Source organism: Pseudophryne corroboree, chromosome 3 (genome assembly GCF_028390025.1).
Source record: "Pseudophryne corroboree isolate aPseCor3 chromosome 3, aPseCor3.hap2, whole genome shotgun sequence".
NCBI lineage: Eukaryota > Metazoa > Chordata > Amphibia > Anura > Myobatrachidae > Pseudophryne > Pseudophryne corroboree.
In genome coordinates, this window is record NC_086446.1 from 456,370,570 (window position 1) to 456,390,309 (window position 19,740).

Here is a 19,740-nt window from a genome sequence, read left to right on the forward strand (position 1 = left end):
GATAGAAAAGGCCCAGGAACTCATGACTCTGGTCAGGAACCTATTGAAACCAAAACAGGGGTTAGTGCATCACTGCACTCGAGTCCTGGGAAAGATGGTGGCATCATACGAGGCCATTCCCTTCGGCAAGTTCAATGCGAGGATTTTCCAATGGGACCTACTGGACAAGTGGTCCGGGTCACATCTACAGATTCATCAGTTGATCACCCTATCCCCTAGGGCCAGGGTATCTCTCCTGTGGTGGCTGCAGAGTACTCACCTTCTAGAGGGCCGCAGGTGCGGCATTCAGGACTGGATCCTGGTGACCACGGATGCGAATCTCCGAGGTTGGGGAGCAGTCACACAGGGAAGAAATTTCCAAGGTCTTTGGTCAAGTCAGGAGACTTGTCTTCACATCAACGTCCTGGAACTAAGGGCCATATACAACGCCCTACGGCAAGCGGAGACCTTACTTCGCGACCAACCAGTTCTGATCCAGTCACACAACGTCACCGCAGTAGCTCATGTAAACCGCCAAGGCGGCACAAGGAGCAGAGCGGCAATGGCGGAAGCCACCAGAATTCTTCGCTGGGTGGAGAATCATGTAAGCACACTGTCAGCAGTGTTCATTCCGGGAGTGGACAACTGGGAAGCAGACTTCCTCAGCAGACACGACCTGCATCCAGGAGAGTGGGGACTTCATCAGGAAGTCTTCGCACATATTGCAAGTCGGTGGGGACTGCCCCAGATAGACATGATGGCGTCCCGCCTCAACAAAAAGCTACAGAGGTATTTCGCCAGGTCAAGAGACCCTCTGGCAGTAGCTGTAGACGCCCTAGTGACACCGTGGGTGTTCCGGTCGGTCTATGTATTTCCTCCTCTTCCTCTCATACCCAAGGTGTTGAGAATAGTAAGAAAAAGAGGAGTGAGAACAATCCTCATTGTTCCAGATTGGCCACGAAGGACCTGGTATCCGGATCTGCAGGAAATGCTCACAGAAGATCCGTGGCCTCTTCCTCTAAGATAGGACCTGTTGCAACAGGGGCCTTGTCTGCCCCAAGACTTACCGCGGCTGCGTTTGACGGCATGGCGGTTGAACGCCGGATCCTTGCGGAAAATGGTATTCCGGATGAGGTCATTCCTACGCTGATAAAGGCTAGGAAGGACGTGACAGCTAAGCATTATCACCGTATATGGCGAAAATATGTGTCTTGGTGTGAGGCCAGGAATGCTCCTACGGAAGAATTCCATCTGGGCCGCTTACTTTACTTCCTACAAACTGGAGTGAATATGGGCCTAAAATTAGACTCCATTAAGGTTCAGATTTCGGCCTTATCCATTTTCTTTCAAAAAGAATTGTCTTCTCTTCCAGAAGTACAGACGTTTGTGAAGGGAGTGCTGCATATTCAGCCTCCTTTTATACCTCCGGTGGCACCTTGGGACCTTAACGTGGTGTTGAGTTTCCTTAAGTCTCACTGGTTTGAACCACTTAAAACGGTGGAGTTGAAATATCTCACTTGGAAAGTGGTCATGTTGTTAGCCTTGGCTTCGGCTAGGCGAGTGTCGGAATTGGCGGCTTTGTCTCATAAAAGCCCCTATCTAGTTTTCCATATGGATAGAGCGGAATTGCGGACCCGTCCTCAATTCTTGCCTAAGGTGGTGTCATCTTTTCATATGAACCAACCTATTGTGGTGCCTGTGGCTACGCGAGACTTGGAGGATTCCGAGTCCCTTGATGTAGTCAGGGCTTTGAAAATTTACGTGGCCAGAACGGCTAGAGTCAGAAAAACAGAAGCACTGTTTGTCCTATATGCGGTCAACAAGGTTGGCGCCCCTGCTTTAAAGCAGACTATTGCTCGCTGGATCTGTAACACGATTCAGCAGGCGCATTCGACGGCTGGATTGCCGTTACCAAAATCGGTTAAGGCCCATTCCACTAGGAAGGTGGGCTCATCTTGGGCGGCTGCCCGAGGGGTCTCGGCACTGCATCTATGCTGAGCTGCTACTTGGTCGAGTTCAAACACCTTTGCAAATTTCTATAAGTTTGATACCCTGGCTGAGGAGGACCTCCTGTTTGCTCAATCGGTGCTGCAGAGTTATCCGCACTCTCCCGCCCGTTTGGGAGCTTTGGTATAATCCCCATGGTCCTTACGGAGTCCCCAGCATCCTCTAGGACGTAAGAGAAAATAAGATTTTAAACCTACCAGTAAATCTTTTTCTCGTAGTCCGTAGAGGATGCTGGGCGCCCGTCCCAAGTGCGGACTACTTCTGCAAGACTTGTATATAGTTATTGCTTACATAAGGGTTATGTTATAGTTTTCATCGGTCTTCGACTGATGCTATGTTGTTGTCATACTGTTAACTGGGTAGTATATCACAAGTTATACGGTGTGATTAGTGTGGCTGGTATGAATCTTGCCCTTGGATTAACAAAATCCTTTCCTTGTACTGTCCGTCTCCTCTGGGCACAGTTTCTCTAACTGAGGTCTGGAGGAGGGGCATAGAGGGAGGAGCCAGTGCACACCCAGATCTAAAGTCTTTCTTAAAGTGCCCATGTCTCCTACGGAGCCCGTCTATCCCCATGGTCCTTACGGAGTCCCCAGCATCCTCTACGGACTACGAGAAATAGATTTACCTGTAGGTTTAAAATCTTATTTTTTCTCCCGATGGAAAAGGCCCAGGAACTCCAGAACTTGGTCAGGGACCTGTTGAAGCCGAAAAGGGTGTCGGTGCATCAATGCACTCGAGTTCTGGGAAAGATGGTGGCGTCTTATGAGGCCATTCCATTCGGCAGGTTCCATGCGAGGACCTCTCAGTGGGACCTTCTGGACAAGTGGTCCGGGTCACATCTACATATACATCAGATGATCAGCCTGTCCCCAAGGGCCAGGGTATCTCTCCTGTGGTGGCTGCAGAGTGCTCACCTTCTAGAGCAGGCCTGGCCAACCTGTGGCTCTCCAGCTGTTGTAAAACTACAAGTCCCATCATGCTTTGCCACAGTTTTGCTATTAAGGAATGCTAAAATTGTGGCAGGGCATGCTGGGATGTGTAGTTTCACAACATCTGGAGAGCCACAAGTTGGCCAGGCCTGTTCTAGAGGGTCGCAGGTTCGGCATTCGGGACTGGGTTCTGGTAACCACGGACGCGAGCCTCCGAGGATGGGGAGCAGTCACACTGGGAAGAAACTTCCAAGGTCTGTGGTCAAGCCAGGAGGCTTGTCTACACATCAACGTACTGGAATTAAGAGCCATATACAACGGCCTTCGTCAAGTGGAGAATTTGCTTCGTGACCTACCGGTTCTGATTCAGTCAGACAACATCACCACAGTGGCTCATGTAAACCGCCAAGGCGGAACAAAGAGCGGAGTGGCAATGACAGAAGCCACCAGGATTCTTCGCTGGGCGGAAAATCATGTAAGCGCTCTGAAAGCAGTCTTCATTCCGGGAGTGGACAACTGGGAAGCAGACTTCCTCACCAGACACGATCTACATCCCGGAGAGTGGGGACTTCATCTCGAAGTCTTTGCAGAGATTACAAGTCAGTGGGGGCTGCCTCAAATAGACATGATGGCGTCACGCCTCAACAAGAAACTTCCGAGGTATTGCGCCAGATCAAGGGACCCTCATGCGATAGCAGTGGACGCCCTGGTCACACCGTGGGTGTTCCAGTCGGTCTATATGTTCCCTCCTCTTCCTCTCATCTCAAAGATATTGAGAATCATAAGACGAAGAGGAGTACAGACAATTCTCATTGTTCCAGAATGGCCTCGAAGGGCCTGGTATCCGGATCTGCAGGAAATGCTCACAGAAGATCCGTGGCCTCTTCCTCTCAGAGAGGACCTGTTGCAACAGGGGCCCTGTCTATTCCAAGACTTACCGCGGCTGCGTTTGACGGCTTGGCGGTTGAACGCCGGATCCTAGCTGAAAAGGGCATTCCGGATGAGGTCAGGAAGGAGGTGATGGCGAAACATTATCACCGTATTTGGAGGAAGTATGTGTCTTGGTGTGAGTCCAAGAATGCTCCTCCAGAAGAATTCCATCTGGGCCCTTTTCTTCATTTCCTCCAGACTGGAGTGAATTTGGGCCTAAAATTAGGCTCCATTAAAGTACAGATTTCGTCCCTATCCATTTTCTTTCAGAAGGAATTGGCTTCTCTCCCAGAAGTCCAGACTTTTGTGAAGGGAGTGCTGCATATCCAGCCTCCTTTTGTGCCTCCAGTGGCACCATGGGACCTTAACGTGGTGTTAAGGTTCCTTAAGTCTCACTGGTTTGAGCCGCTTCAAACGGTGGAATTAAAGTATCTCACTTGGAAGGTGGTCATGTTGTTGGCCTTGGCATCTGCTAGGAGAGTATCTGAGTTGGCGGCTTTGTCTCACAAAAGCCCCTATCTGATCTTCCATGTGGATAGAGCTGAGTTGCGGACTCGTCCTCAATTTTTGCCTAAGGTGGTTTCCTCTTTTCACATGAACCAACCTATTGTGGTGCCTGTGGCTACGCGGGACTTGGAGGATTCCGAGTACCTTGATGTGGTCAGGGCATTGAAAATTTATGTAGCCAGAACGGCTCAGGTTAGGAAAACAGAGGCACTGTTTGTCCTGTATGCAGCCAACAAGGTTGGCACTCCTGCTTCTAAGCAGACTATTGCTCGCTGGATCTGTAACACTATTCAGCAGGCTCATTCTACGGCAGGATTGCCGTTGCCAAATTCGGTAAAGGCCCATTCCACTAGGAAGGTGGGCTCTTCTTGGGCGGCTGCCCGAGGTGTCTCGGCATTACAGCTTTGCCAAGCGACGACTTGGTCGGGTTCAAACACCTTTGCAAAGTTTTACAAGTTTGATACCCTGGCTGATGAGAACCTCATGTTTGCTCAATCGGTGCTGCAGAGTCATCCGCACTCTCCCGCCCGGTTTGGAGCTTTGGTGTAAGGACCATGGGGTTTATACCAAAGCTCCAAACCGGGCGGGAGAGTGCGGATGACTCTGCAGCACCGATTTCGCAAACATGAGGTCCTCATCAGCCAGGGTATCAAACTTGTAAAACTTTGCAAAGGTGTTTGATCCCGACCAAGTCGTCGCTCGGCAAAGCTGTAATGCCGAGACACCTCGGGCAGCCGCCCAAGAAGAGCCCACCTTCCTAGCTATGCCGAGCGATGACTTGGTCGGGTTCAAACACCTTTGCAAAGTTTTACAAGTTTGATACCCTGGCTGATGAGGACCTCATGTTTGCGAAATCGGTGCTGCAGAGTCATCCGCACTCTCCCGCCCGGTTTGGAGCTTTGTTATAAACCCCATGGTCCTTACGGAGTCCCCAGCATCCTCTAAGACGTAAGAGAAAATAAGATTTTAAACCTACCGGTAAATCTTTTTCTCCTAGTCCGTAGAGGATGCTGGGCGCCCGTCCCAGTGCGGACAGATTTCTGCAAGACTTGTATATAGTTATTGCTTACATAAGGGTTATGTTACAGTTTGGATCAGTCTTGTGCTGATGCTGTTTTGTTTCATACTGTTAACTGGTTCGTATATTCCATGTTATACAGTGTGGATGGTGTGGGCTAGTATGAATCTTGCCCTTAGATTAACAAAATCCTTTCCTCGTACTGTCCGTCTCCTCTGGGCACAGTTTTCTAACTGGGGTCTGGAGGAGGGGCATAGAGGGAGGAGCCAGTGCACACCCATATCTAAAGTTCTTTTTAGTGTCCATGTCTCCTGCAGAGCCCGTCTATCCCCATGGTCCTTACGGAGTCCTCAGCATTCTCTACGGACTAGGAGAAAAAGATTTACCGGTAGGTTTAAAATCTTATTTTAGCAGCCGTGCAAACGCATAGTCGCCGCCCACGTGTGCGAACGTGTGTGCAGCCAAGCGGGACGAAAAAGTTTTTTGCAGTTTCTGAGTAACTCTGGACTTACTCAGCCCTTGCGATCACTTCAGTCTTTTTTGGTCCCGGGAATTGACGTCAGACACCCGCCCTGCAAACGCTTGGACACGCCTGCGTTTTTCAAAACACTCCCTGAAAACGGTCAGTTGCCACCCACAAACGTGCTCTTCCTGTCAATCTCCTTGCGATTGGCTGTGCGAATGGATTCTTCGCTAAATTCATCGCCCAGCACCTATCCGCTTTGTACCCGTACGACGCGCCTGCACATTGCGGTGCATACGCATGCGCAGTAGTAACCTGTTCGCTGCGCTTAGGGAGGCCAATCCCGGGATCGGGATCGGCGGGATCCCGGGATTTGGGCCCAAAAATGCAGAGATTTGAATCCCGGGATTGGAGCATCCAATCCTGGGATTCGAGCATCCAATCCCGGGATTTACGGGATTACACTGCGCATGTGCGGGAGGGTGGGTGTGTAAGTAATACTACTTAGTATTAGGCGGGCGGCAGCCATAGACAAACGCTGAACGCGGCGGCACTTCAAATGTAGCACCGGCCGTCAGCCAATCAGAGCTGGCGGACCGGCAGCCAATCAGGGAAGCTGCCGCAGCAGCGGCAGCCAATCAGGAGTGATTTAATTTGAAATGCCGCTGCATTCAGTGTGTCCATGGCTGCTGCCCACCTAATAGTAAGTGGTATTACTTACACCCACCCTCCCTCCGTGCAGTGCTAACAGCCTCCCTCCCGTGCCGCTGCCAACCCTCCCCGTTAACTACACCCTCCCGCACCGCTACCTACACCCTCCCGCACCGCTACCTACACCCTCCCTCCCTAGCGCGCCGCTACCTACACCCTCCCGCACCTCTATCTACCCTCCAGCGCTGCTCCCTATACCCTTTTTCACTGATCCCTACTGCAATCCCGGGATTGAGCGTTTTTCAATCCCGAATCCCGGGATTGAAAAAACAGCCCGGGATTGGCCTCCCTAGCTGCGCTGCAAAAAATGGCAGCGAGCGATGAACTCGGAATGACCCCCCCTATTCCTATACCAAATTATTGGAATGTTACGACTCGATCAGCAGGGATTTACCTGAATTAAAAATAAACTGATAGATAATAGATTGGAAATATTTAAATATAATGACTAAAAATCCACTTTCATTTGAAATCTAAAGATACTACAATTATAACAAACATACATGGGTTTTAGTCTTCTCACAATGCCTAGAAATGTAAATAAAAAATAGAAAATACTTACTAATGCTTGATATTAGATGTAAGATTCCAAGAGCGATATGAAGGAATAACAGGGTTTTAGGCTATAGGTTGCATGATTTGTGATGAGTTTATGATAAATTAAATAACCTCTCTAAAGTGAGCCATCTCAGGGAGGGCAGAAATCTTCAGTGAATCTGAAAGGCAAACAAAAATGTTGCTAAAAATCATCTGACAGCGCCCACTGATCACCCATGTTATTGTTGGAGATGGGTAATGCATTTAGATCTAGCAGTTAGTTCACAAATTATGGCACAGGTGCACTGTTAGCAGTATGTTTCTGGCGGCTTCACTTACTGTTGTGTCCTTCTTCATCATTGCTACAGTCACGTTAAACAGAAATGTGTATCGCTAATTCCATCACAAGCAGATTTTACTGATTTAAAATGATATGCGTCATGACTATTCTGTTTGCAACTGCAGCTGTATCTGCAAACTAAATGCTGGGTTACAGTGTTTTTCTCTAGCATCCGTAAGGGATATTGGGGAATCTAGTACGATAGGGTATAGACAGGGTCCAAAGGAGCCAGTGCACTTTAAATGTCTTCAACTGGGTGTGCTGGCTCCTCCTATTATGCCCCCTCCCACAGGTAGTTTAGAAAAAAGTGCCCTCAGGAGAGGATGCACATCTCTGAGCTCCAGAGAGTTTTCTTCAATTTCTTTTTCTCTAACGTCCTAGTGGATGCTGGGGACTCCGTAAGGACCATGGGAATAGACGGGCTCCGCAGGAGACATGGGCACTTTAAGAAAGAATTTAGATTCTGGTGTGCTCTGGCTCCTCCCTCTATGTCCCTCCTCCAGACCCCAGTTTGAATCTGTGCCCGGACGAGCTGTGTGCTGTTCAGTCAGCTCTCCTGATCTTGCTGTAAGAAAGTATTTTGTTAGGTTTTTTATTTTCAGGGAGCTCTGCTGGCAACAGACTCCCTGCATCGTGGGACAGAGGGGAGAGAAGCAGCCCTACTCTCTGCAGATAGGTCCTGCTTCTTAGGCTACTGGACACCATTAGCTCCAGAGGGATCGTACACAGGATCTCACCCTCGTCGTCCGATCCCAGAGCCGCGCCGCCGTCCCCCTCGCAGAGCCGGAAGACAGAAGCCGGGTGAGCATGAGAAGCAAGAAGACTTCGAAATCGGCGGCAGAAGACTCCGGTCTTCACTGAGGTAGCGCACAGCACTGCAGCTGTGCGCCATTGCTCCCACACACACCTCACATACTCCGGTCACTGTAAGGGTGCAGGGCGCAGGGGGGGGGGCGCCCTGGGCAGCAATTGGGACCTCTTTGGCAAAAGTTTAGCATATATACAGTTGGGCACTGTATATATATATGTATGAGCCCCCGCCAAGAAAATGTATATTAAAGCGGGACAGAAGCCCACCGTCGAGGGGGCGGGGCTTCTTCCTCAGCACTCACCAGCGCCATGTTTTTTCTCCACAGCACCGCTGAGAGGAAGCTCCCCAGCCTCTCCCCTGCAGATACACGGTAGAAGAGGGTAAAAAGAGAGGGGGGGGGAACATAATTAGGCGCAAAAAGCAATGTAAACAGCAGCTACTGGGTTAACATTAAGTTACTGTGTTATTCCTGGGTTAATAGCGCTGGGGTGTGTGCTGGCATTCCCTGAGTGTGTGGTGTGTCGGTACGTGTGTGTCGACATGTCTGAGGTAAAAGGCTCCCCTAAGGAGAAGATGGAGCAAATGTGTGTGTGAGGGGTGTCTCCGTCGACAACGCCGACACCTGTTTGGATATGTGTAATTAAGTGCTAAGGTGAAATTATTGCACAAAAGATTAGAGAACAGACAGGGAATCTACCCATGTCTGTCCCTATGTCGCAGAGACCTTCAGAGTCTCTCAATGATCACTATCCAAAATAATAGACACTGATATCGACACGGAGTCTGACTCCAGTGTCGACTACGATAATGCAAAGTTACAGCCAAAATGGCAGGAAAGTATTCAATATATGATTATTGTAATAAAAGATGATTTGCATATCACTGATGACTCATCTGTCCCTGACACAAGGGTACACATGTTTAAGGGGAAGAAAGCTGAGGTAAATTTCCCTCCTCTCATGATGAAAAAGAGCGGGAATCTCCAGACAAGAGACTGCAGTTTCCCACAAAGAATTCTCAGGGAGTATCCTTTCCCTACTAGGGCCAGGATACGATGGGAAACTTCCCCTAGGGTGTCACGTTTGCCCAAAAGGTAGCCCTGACTTAACAGCTATCCTCAGGGATCCTGCAGATAGCGTGCACATTCTGGTACACTACTCAGACCGGCGATTGTGTCGGCATGGGTTTATAGCGCTGTAGCAGCGTGGTCGGGTACCTTATCAGCAGAGATTGAGACCCTAGTATGTATGTATATATATATATATATATATATAGATATATATATTAAAGATGCTGTCTTAAGATATATATATATATATATATATATATATATATATAAAACATGCCCAAAGAGACATTAGTCTACTGGGTTCTAGAGTCAACGCTATGTCGATTTCTGCTTGACATGTCCTGTAGAATATGCAATGGACAGGTGATACCGACTTAAGAGGCATATGGAAGGCTGAGGATTGTGTGGAGAAGGGATCTCGGACCTGGTCTCCACAGCTATAGCTGGTAATTCTGATCTTTTGCCTTATATTCCTGCACAGCCTAGGAAAGCACGACATTATCAAATGCAGCCTTTCGATCACAAAGAAACAAGAAAGTCCGAGGTGCGTCCTTTCTTGCCAGAGGCAGGGGCAGAGGAAAGAAGCTGCACAACACAGCTAGTTTCCAGGAACAGAAGTCCTCCCCGGCCTCTACAAAATCCACCGCATGTCGCTGGGGCTCCACAGGCGGAGCTAGGCCCGGTGGGGGCACGTCTTCGTAATTTCAGCCACAAGTGGGTTCACTCCCTGTTGGATCCCTGGGCAATTGATATTGTGTCTCAGGGATACAAGCTGGATTTTGAGAAGATGCCCCCTCACCGACGGCCTTGCCGGCTTCCCCCCACGAGAGGGAAATAGTGTTAACTGCAATTCTCAAATTGTATCTTCAACAGGTGGTGGTCAAGGTTCCCCTCTTTCAACAAGGAGGGGTTTATTATTCGACCAGGTTGTAGTCCCGAAACCGGACGGTTCGGTCAGACCCATATTGAATTTAAAATCCCTGAACATATACCTGAAAAGGTTCAAGTTCAAGATGGAATCGCTAAGAGCGGTCATCGCAAGCCTAAAAGGGGGAGATTTAATGGTGTCTCTGGACATAAAGGATGCATACCTTCATGTCCCCATTTTTCCACCTCATCAGGCGTACCTCAGATTTGCGGTACAGGATTGTCATTACCAATTTCAGACGTTGCCGTTTGGTCTCCCCACGGCCCCGAGAATCGTCACCAAGGTAATGGCGGAAATGATGGTACTCCTGCGGAAGCAAGGTGTCACAATTATCCAGTACTTGGACGATCTCCTCATAAAAGCGAGATTAAGAAAGCAGTTGCTGAACAGCGTATCACTTTCTCTGGAAGTGTAACGGCAACACGGCTGGATTCTAAATATTCCAAAGTCGCAGTTGGTTCCTACGGCTCATCTGCCTTTCCTAGGCATGATTCTAGACACAGACCAGAAAAGGGTTTATCTCCCGATAGAGAGAGCTCAGGAGCTCATGACACTGGTCAGGGACCTATTAAAACCAAAACAGGTGTCAGTGCATCACTGCACTCGTGTCCTGGGAAGGATGGTGGCATCATAAGAGGCCATTCCCTTCGGCAGGTTCCATGCGAGGACCTTTTCAATGGGACTTACTGGACAAGTGGTCCGGATCACATCTTCAGATGCATCGGTTAATCACCCTATACCCCAGGGCCAGGGTGTCTCTCCTGTGGTGGCTGCAGAGTGCTCACCTTCTCGAGGGCCGCAGATTCGGCTTTCAGGACTGGGTCCTGGTGACCACGGATGCAAGCCTCCGAGGGTGGGGAGCAGTCGCACAGGGAAGGAATTTCCAAGGTCTGTGGTCAAGTCAGGAGACTTGCCTTCACATCACCATCCTGGAATTAAGGGCCGTATAACGCCCTACGTCAAGCGGAGACCCTACTTCGCGACCAACTGGTTCTGATTCAGTCAGAAGCCACCAGAATTCTTTGCTGGGCGGAGAGTCACGTAAGCGCACTGTCAGCAGTGTTCATCCCGGGAGTGGACAGCTGGGAAGCAGACTTCCTCAGCAGGCACGACCTCCACCCGGGAGAGTGGGGACTTTATCAAGAAGTCTTCACACAGATTGCAAGTCGGTGGGAACTGCCACAGGTGGACGTGATGGCATCCCGCCTCAACAAAAAGCTACAGAGGTATTGCGCCAGGTCATGAGACCCTCAGGCGATAGCTGTAGACGCACTGGTGTCACCGTGGGTGTTCCAGTCGGTCTATGTATTTCCTCCTCTTCCTCTCATACCCAAGGTGCTGAGAATCATAAGAAAAAGAGGAGTGAGAACAATACTCATTGTTCCGGATTGGCCAAGAAGGACTTGGTATCCAGATCTGCAAGAAATGCTCACAGAGGACCCGTGGCCTCCGCCTCTAAGACAGGACTTGTTGCAACAGGGGCCCTGTCTGTTCCAAGACTTACCGCGGCTGCGTTTGACGGCATGGCGGTTGAACGCCGGATCCTAGCAGAAAAAGGCATTCCGGATGAGGTCATTCCTACGCTGATAAAGGCTAGGAAGGACGTGACAACTCAACATTATCACCGTATATGGCGAAAATATGTTGCTTGGTGTGAGGCCAGGAATGCCCCTTCGGAGGAATTCCAGATGGGCCGTTTCCTTCACGTCCTACAGTCAGGAGTGAATTTGGGCCTAAAATTGGGGTCCATTAAGGTCCAGCTTTCGGCCCTATCCATTTTCTTTCAAAAGGAGTTGACTTCTCTACCTGAAGTTCAGAAGCTGTAAAGGGAGTGCTGCATATTCAGCCCCCTTTTGTGCCTCCAGTGGCACCTTGGGATCTTAACGTGGTGTTGAGTTTCCTGAAATCCCACTGGTTTGAACCACTCAAAACGATGGAATTGAAATGTCTCACGTGGAAGGTGGTCATGCTGCTAGCCTTGGCTTCGGCTAGGCGTGTGTCAGAATTAGCGGCTTTTGTCACATAAAAGCCCCTATCTGGTTTTCCATGCGAATAGAGCAGAATTGCGGACCCGCCCACAGTTTCTGCCGAAAGTGGTTTCATCCTTTCATATAAACCAACCTATTGTGGTGCCTGTGGCTACTACTGACTTGGAGGATTCCGAGTTACTTGATGTGGTCAGGACTTTGAAGGTTTATGTAGCCAGAACGGCTAGGGTCAGGAAAACAGAATCTTTGTTTATCCTGTATGCTTCCAACAAGCTTGGGGCGCCTGCTTCAAAGCAAACTATTGCTCGCTGGATCTGTAATACGATTCAGCAGGCTCATTCTGCGGCTGGATTGCCGCTGCCAAAATCAGTTAAGGCCCATTCCACTAGGAAGATGGGCTCTTCTTGGGCGGCTGCCCGAGGGGTCTCGGCATTACAGCTGTGCCGAGCGGCTACTTGGTAAGGTTCAAACACTTTTGCAAAGTTCTATAAGTTTGATACCCTGGCTGAGGAGGACCTTGTGTTTGCTCAATCGGTGCTGCAGAGTCATCCGCACTCTCCCGCCCGTTTGGGAGCTTTGGTATAATCCCCATGGTCCTTACGGAGTCCCCAGCATCCACTAGGACGTTAGAGAAAATAAGATTTTACTTACCGGTAAATCTATTTCTCGTAGTCCGTAGTGGATGCTGGGCGCCCGTCCCAAGTGCGGACTTCTTCTGCAATACGTGTATATAGTTATTGCTGCAATAAGGGTTATGTTATAGTTGCATCAGGGTTGTATTGATGCTCTGTTGTTGTTCATACTGTTGACTGGGTAAGTTTATCACAAGTTATACGGTGTGATTGGTGTGGCTGGTATGTATCTTGCCCTGGATTACCAAAATCCTTTCCTTGTACTGTCAGCTCTTCCGGGCACAGTTTCTCTAACTGGGGTCTGGAGGAGGGACATAGAGGGAGGAGCCAGAGCACACCAGAATCTAAATTCTTTCTTAAAGTGCCCATGTCTCCTGCGGAGCCCGTCTATTCCCATGGTCCTTACGGAGTCCCCAGCATCCACTACGGACTACGAGAAATAGATTTACCGGTAAGTAAAATCTTATTTTTTTCTGTTTGTTATTTTCGGTATGCTGTTTGGGCAACAGCATACCTGCACCGTGGGAGTTAGGGGGGGGGGAGCGGTCACCGGCCTTACGAGGTGCAGAGCCGCTTCCCCGCTGCAGGACCACTGTCATGAGGGGTTGTTGTTCAGCGGGGCACTGCACCTTGGCGGTCACAGCCACAGCACGCAGCACACCCATAACGCTGCCTGATGGTGACATCGGTGGTGAGTACACACCGGGGGCCCCACTAGGGCGGTCCTCCGGGTCACTGTGCGGCTGACGACGGGCGCGTCTTATGGGACCCTCCTGGGGGGGGAGGGGGTCCCGCTAAGATCCCCCGTGTAGACTGGCACAAAAATGCGTTGACTAGCACTTGTGATGTTTTTAAGCTATATGGAGACTTTGCCAGTATAATATATCAGTGTAACTCCAGCGCCATTGCAGGGTGCGGAGCTACATCAGAGCGGGACCTGAGGCGTTTTGGCGCCTTTCTCTGCTTACTGCAGCCATTCTCAGCACACATAGCGCTTCCTGATTCCTCAGCCACGTTGGATATCTGGTACAGGGTGTAGCAAAGGCGGAGAGCCGCTTGTGTACTCTATCTGGGTCCTCTTTAGGACAGGAATTGTTAGTGTTAACTAATATAGTGAGCTGACAGCCTCACTGGGGCTGTACAGCTCAGGGTGTGCTGGTGTACTTCTCTCTGTGTCTCCTCTCACATACAGTATGGCAGGCTTGCAATATAACTGTCTGTGTGTATGTGTATGTTTTTTTGCTTACTGTGAAACATGGATAAACACAAGCTGTGCAATGTATGCCACACCAGATTCTCTCCATTATCTACTGATTCTGTTTCATATGAACAATGCAGCCAATCTTCACAAATTAGTGAAGAGGCTGGGGGAGAGGGTCCAGAGCCCCACTGGCCTGGGGTCTCTAAAAACTATGATGTCAGATATGTCATCCCAGCTCACTGCTACTGTACAGAAGACTCAGCTACTACAACAAGCTGTTGAAGATTTAGCTGCTAGGGCAGATGTTACCCAGCCCCCCCTCTCTCATTCAGGTCCACAGAAGCATGGGTTACCTGCTTTACTCTCTGATACAGATAAGGATATACAGGAGGATGGTGATGACTTGGATCCCGTTAGTGGAGAACCCGATTCTGCTCTGGGTACTGAACCCCTTATTCTGGCCATTTGGGATGTGTTAAAGCTCCCTCTGCGTCACAGCAGTCGTTTTTCTTTATACAAAACAAGCCTAATGTCACTTTCCCTGATTCTACAGAGTTAGATGAACTATTTAAGCTGGTCTGGAAAAATTCAGACAAAATTTTTTGCACACTTTCCCATTTTCTCCTGAAGGTGGAAAATTTTGGGAGGAACCCCAGGGGTTGATGTATCTGGGGATAGAAAAATAGAGGCTACACTCAAATCTATTTACATGGCAGCAGGTGTATCACAAAGGCTGGTCATTGCGGGTTGCTGGATGACCCATGCCATTCATTCCTGGGCTACTCAAATTCAGGGGGGCCTCTCGGGGGATATGCCCTTGGTTACTATGGTGACTCTCCTAAAACACATTCAGGACACTACCCGTGTTCTCTGTGATTCACTCAAGTAGATGGGGAACATTAATGCTAGGACCTCTGCCATGGCAGTGTCGGCGCGCAGGGCCTTGTGGTTGTGTCAGTTGATTGCAGACGAAGAATCCAAACCTAGTGTGGTATCCCTCCCCTTTTCTGGGGAATGGCTCTTTGGGGTTGAATTGGATACCTGGATTTCCAAAGTTACAGCTGGGAAATCCACGTTTCTCCCCTCTGTGGCCCCGCCGGCGAGATGCTCCTAACCGGGGCCATCTGTCCAGTCCTTTTGGTCTCACAGATTTCGATCTAAGGCCAGAGGTGCCTCCAATGCAACTAGAGGCACCAGAGGTAAGTCCAGAAAACCTGTAAGCATCAGCTCTCATGAACAGACCACCAGTTTTGCTTCCGCTAAGGCCTCAGCATGACTGTGCCCACCCACCCCGAGGGTATCTCGAGGTGAGAGTTCCACTACGTCACTTCAGCCGCGTCTTGGAGACCTCCTGCCAGGATACCTGGGTCAGAAATCTGTTTTCTCAAGGCTACAAGCTGGAGTTCAACAGTACTCCTCCACAACGATTTTTCAAATCAAGCTTACCAGCTTTGGAGAATATGCAAGTTACGATTCAACAGGCCATCCAAAAGTTGGTCCAGTTCCACGTCATTGTTCAGGTGCCAATTCCACAACGCAGCACCGGGTTTTATTCCAACCTATTTGTGGTGCCGAAGTTGGACGGTTCGGTAAGACCCATTTTAAATCTGAAATCCTTGAATCCTTATTTGAAGGTGTTCAAGTTCAAAATGGAATCTCTGCGAGCAGTGATTGCAGGCCTGGAAGAACAGGAACTCATGGTCTCCTTGGATATCAAGGATGCCTACCTCCATATTCCCATTTGGCCACCTCACCAGGCGTACCTGCCGTTTGCAAATAAGGAGAGAAAGGAAGACTCTTTTGTGGGCGCACTCTTTTGTATGTATGTATAGCCGTCTCAAAGAAACGAGAAAGTTTAAAAGATATAGTTTTTATTTGTAACAACAATAAAATAGTAGTAGGATACTTTGTCAATCGAAAGAAAGAAAAAATGGGGGGAAGGGTAGGGGAACATAGAACAGATGTTAGCAGTAAAAATACTGAATGATGGTTCTAGGCTGCCTGGGTTTAGAAATGCCGATTATTATCAAATATAGGCTTGAGAATGCTATATATTCAAATATAAGCATGAGAAGCACGCTATATGTCCTACATCGGTATGCATGTCAATTGCTGCCTAGTTGAGGTAGATAATGTATCTCTTGTGAGAGAGACTTAAGAAAGGAATAGATGACAATAAAGAAGGCTGAATGAGCAAGATGAATCTGCTGTCAGTGTTAGACGCTGAGCATATCCGTCCAAATGCTTCTACTGAACTGAGTATTCCTCAAGAGTCACCCACTTGAGTACTAACCCAGCCCAACACTGCTTAGCTTCCAAGATCGGAAGGATTCGGGCGTTGCCAGTGTGGTATGAATGTAGAAGGAATATTCAATATCTAATGCTCTGGAATCACTGATGAGAGTTCACGAATGGGGAAGGGAAAGGTAGATGTAGATTGAAGAGGAAAAATAGGGGATCTGCTGCCAATGTTAGACAGGGATAAATACCCCTGAATCAGTGGTGAGAGTCCTGAAAAATAGGGAAAGTCAGGGAAAATAGAAAAGTAGGGCACGGTACAATGAAATATTCCAAAACAGTGACTGTAATTGGATATACCTTTACATTATGGATGCATAAGGTATTTATAATGGTAATAATCCTAGATGTCAAAGGAGGCTAATTGTACATGAAACAAAGATGTAATTTTAGATCATTAGACACATCCTGGTAAATTGATATCGTGTGTCTCCCAATAGGATATCCTATATCGAGAGATGTAACAAGGTAGCTGATTAATGGCAACAAAATAAAGTGGGTTGCTGTTCTTGTTACAATAATGTCAAAACAGAAAACATGATTAAAATATCTGGAACAGACAATGCTACTATAATCAGTCTCTCCTAATGGATATTGGGAAACAGGGAGAGGGGGGAAGAGAAGAAAAGAAAAGAGATTCAGCGATATAAGAATGAATATGTCAGATTTTATAACTGACCAGGGCTCTGATACTCTGTTCGCTACACAATGTTATATATCATAAAATAATCAACCGTTTATATATCAAAAGCCTAAAATTAACAAGTCTATTTTAGAATCAAAAAGGACTGTTGTGATAAACTTAATGTAAATCAATATTATGAGGCAATATATATAATGGACATAGAAGTTAATGCCAGTGAGAAATATAATATAATTGCACGGATATTACCCGGGATGAAGAAAATATTCAATCACTGGTAGCAGGCAGAGTAAAGTGTAAACTGTGGAGTCCAGCGCGTGCTGAAATTGTGCACCACGATGTGTCCACAGGGCCGGGCAGTCTCCCGTGATGTGTCCACGGAGTAACGCAGTCTATCGGATACGTGTAGGAGATAAAGTCTCTGTATTTGGGATGGAGCGCTAGGTAGCAGGTATCACGTCTCGGCGGTGTGCGGCGGTCCGTGGATCTGGCGGCTGGATGAACGGAGCTGTGCAGAATTCAGACAATCGGGAATCGGCTATACCCCAGGCAGTGGAGTACAGAAGACGCGTTTCGCCCGTTCTCCGGGCTTGGTCACTTCCTGAGGAAGTGACCAGGTAAGACCATGACCATTGACCATGTTGTCCCTTACCTGGACGATCTTCTGATAATAGCAAGATCCAGGGAGCTTTTGTTGCTCCATATCGACCGCACTATCCAACTTCTGTCACACCATGGGTGGATTCTCAACTTACAAAAGTCCCACCTGGAGCCAACTCAGCGGCTCCTGTTCCTGGGGATGTTGCTGGATACTGGGGCCCAGAAGGTGTTCCTACCGGACGACAAGGCGAGAACACTTTAGGAGATGGTCCACATGGTGCTCCGACTTGCTCGGGTATCTATCCATCTTTGCATAAGATTGTTGGGGAAGATGGTTGCCTCATATGAGGCGATCCAATATGGGAGGTTCCATGCCAGAACATTTCAATTGGATCTCCTGAGCAAGTGGTCCGGATCACATCTACAGATGCACCGGATGATACGGCTGTCACCTCAGGCCAGGATTTCCCTCCTGTGGTGGCTGCAGTCCTCCAGTCTCCTGGTAGGCCGGAGTTTCAGGATTCAGGATTGGATCCTCCTCACGACAGATGCTAGTCTGAGAGGATGGGGAGCTGTCACCCAAGGGCCTCAGTTCCAGGGCAATTCCTGCCGATGGTTATCTCTGCGTCTCACTTGAATCAGCCATCACTTGAATTCCGTCCAGTTCTGGCGCTTCTGCTCCTCCGGAGGCATTGGATGCTGCACAATCCTTGAAGATCTATGGTAAGAGAACGGCTCGTATCAGAAAGACAGATTCTTTGTTCGTGCTCTATGATGCACAGAAAAAGGGTTGTCCTGCTTCAAAGCAGACCATTGCTCGTTGGCTTAGGTTTACTATTCAACAAGCCTATGTGTCGGCAGCCTTGCCTTTCCCTAAGTCTCTGAAGGCCCACTCTACAAGATCAGTGGGTTCTTCCTGGGCGGCTGACCGTGGATTCTCGGCCTTGTACCTATGCCGAGCTGCTACCTGGTCAGGGAAGAACACTTTTGTGAAGTTCCACAAGTTTGATACCCTGGCCAAAGAGGATACCCAGTTTGGGCAGGCGGTGCTGCAGCAGTCTCTGCACATTCCCACCCGTTTTGGAAGCTTTGGGACGTCCCCATCGTACTAGATTCCCCAATATCCCTTATGGTTGCTAGAGAAAATAGGATTTTAATTACTTACCAGTAAATCCTTTTCTCGTAAGGGATATTGGGCGCCCGCCTCAGTGCGTTGACTTTTCTGCAGGTCCTTGTTATGTGGTTACCTTTTCAGCTGTTACTGTTGTTGTTACCAGCCATTGCTGGTTGTTATATGTTAGTGGTGTGCTGGTATGTAAATCTCACCACTCTTGTCATATTTCCTTCTCTTATATATGTCCTTTCTCCTTCGGGCAAGTTTTTACCTATAACTGCCTGTGGAAGGGGGCATAGAGGGGAGGAGCCAGCACACCCAGTTGAAGAAATTTAAAGTGCACTGGCTCCTTTGGACCCCGTCTATACCCCATCGTACTAGATTCCCCAATATCCCTTATGGACTACGAGTATGTGTAATTATTCTGTAACAGAATTGTAACATAACCCCATAAGCACCCTTCATTTGCTAAATTGAGCAAGGCCGTTTCTTAGTACTTAGCACTAGAGTGAGTAAAAGGGGCGGGGTTTAAACATACAGATGCGTCCTCTCTCATCTAGTTTCTGGGCGCAGAGCAGCACACAGGGCGCATGAGAGTTGCCAGTTTCCATATGACTCGGCCAGCGCTGAGCTGCTTTTTCCCCTGAAAATGTGTAATCTTCGAGAATAAGACATACAAGCAGACTATGCTGATTAAAATATGTGGCATGACTACATTCTGTATGCAAATGAAGCTTTATCTACATAAGAAAACAGAATTTTAATTACCTACCAGTAAATCCTTTTTTTACTTAGCACACTCAAATACTACATGCTCTTCTCTCTATTATCTCTTATGTTCATTTCTGTTCCACAACTCCCCCAGGTATTGTTCTCTCTGACCCTGTGATACCGGTGGATTGCACATTGATCCCTTCACCTCCAGTTCGACCCAAAAATCCAATTTTTGATGATGAAGAGAGGTCTAAGGTAGGAGAATTAATATTTGTTAGATATCTTCTACCTTGCTTATTGGTGTCTTCTTTTTACATA

At 48.4% G+C, this 19,740-nt stretch overlaps 1 protein-coding gene and 1 pseudogene across 4 annotated transcripts in view; one reads left to right on the top strand and one right to left on the bottom strand.

Annotated features, from left to right (window-relative positions):
- Positions 1–19,740, top strand: part of GGA3 (golgi associated, gamma adaptin ear containing, ARF binding protein 3) — a 213,012-nt gene that overhangs the window by 61,342 nt on the left and 131,930 nt on the right. For all 4 annotated transcript variants that reach the window (XR_010243860.1, XM_063960640.1, XM_063960641.1 and 1 more), the window contains one exon: positions 19,574–19,677. Coding sequence is in view for 3 of the 4 variants with exons in the window: in XM_063960640.1 (XP_063816710.1) it covers positions 19,574–19,677 (104 nt within the window). In the remaining variant the exon portion in view is untranslated. The remainder of the gene's footprint in view (positions 1–19,573; positions 19,678–19,740) is intronic.
- On the bottom strand, positions 16,298–16,416 carry LOC134898471 (5S ribosomal RNA; annotated as a pseudogene).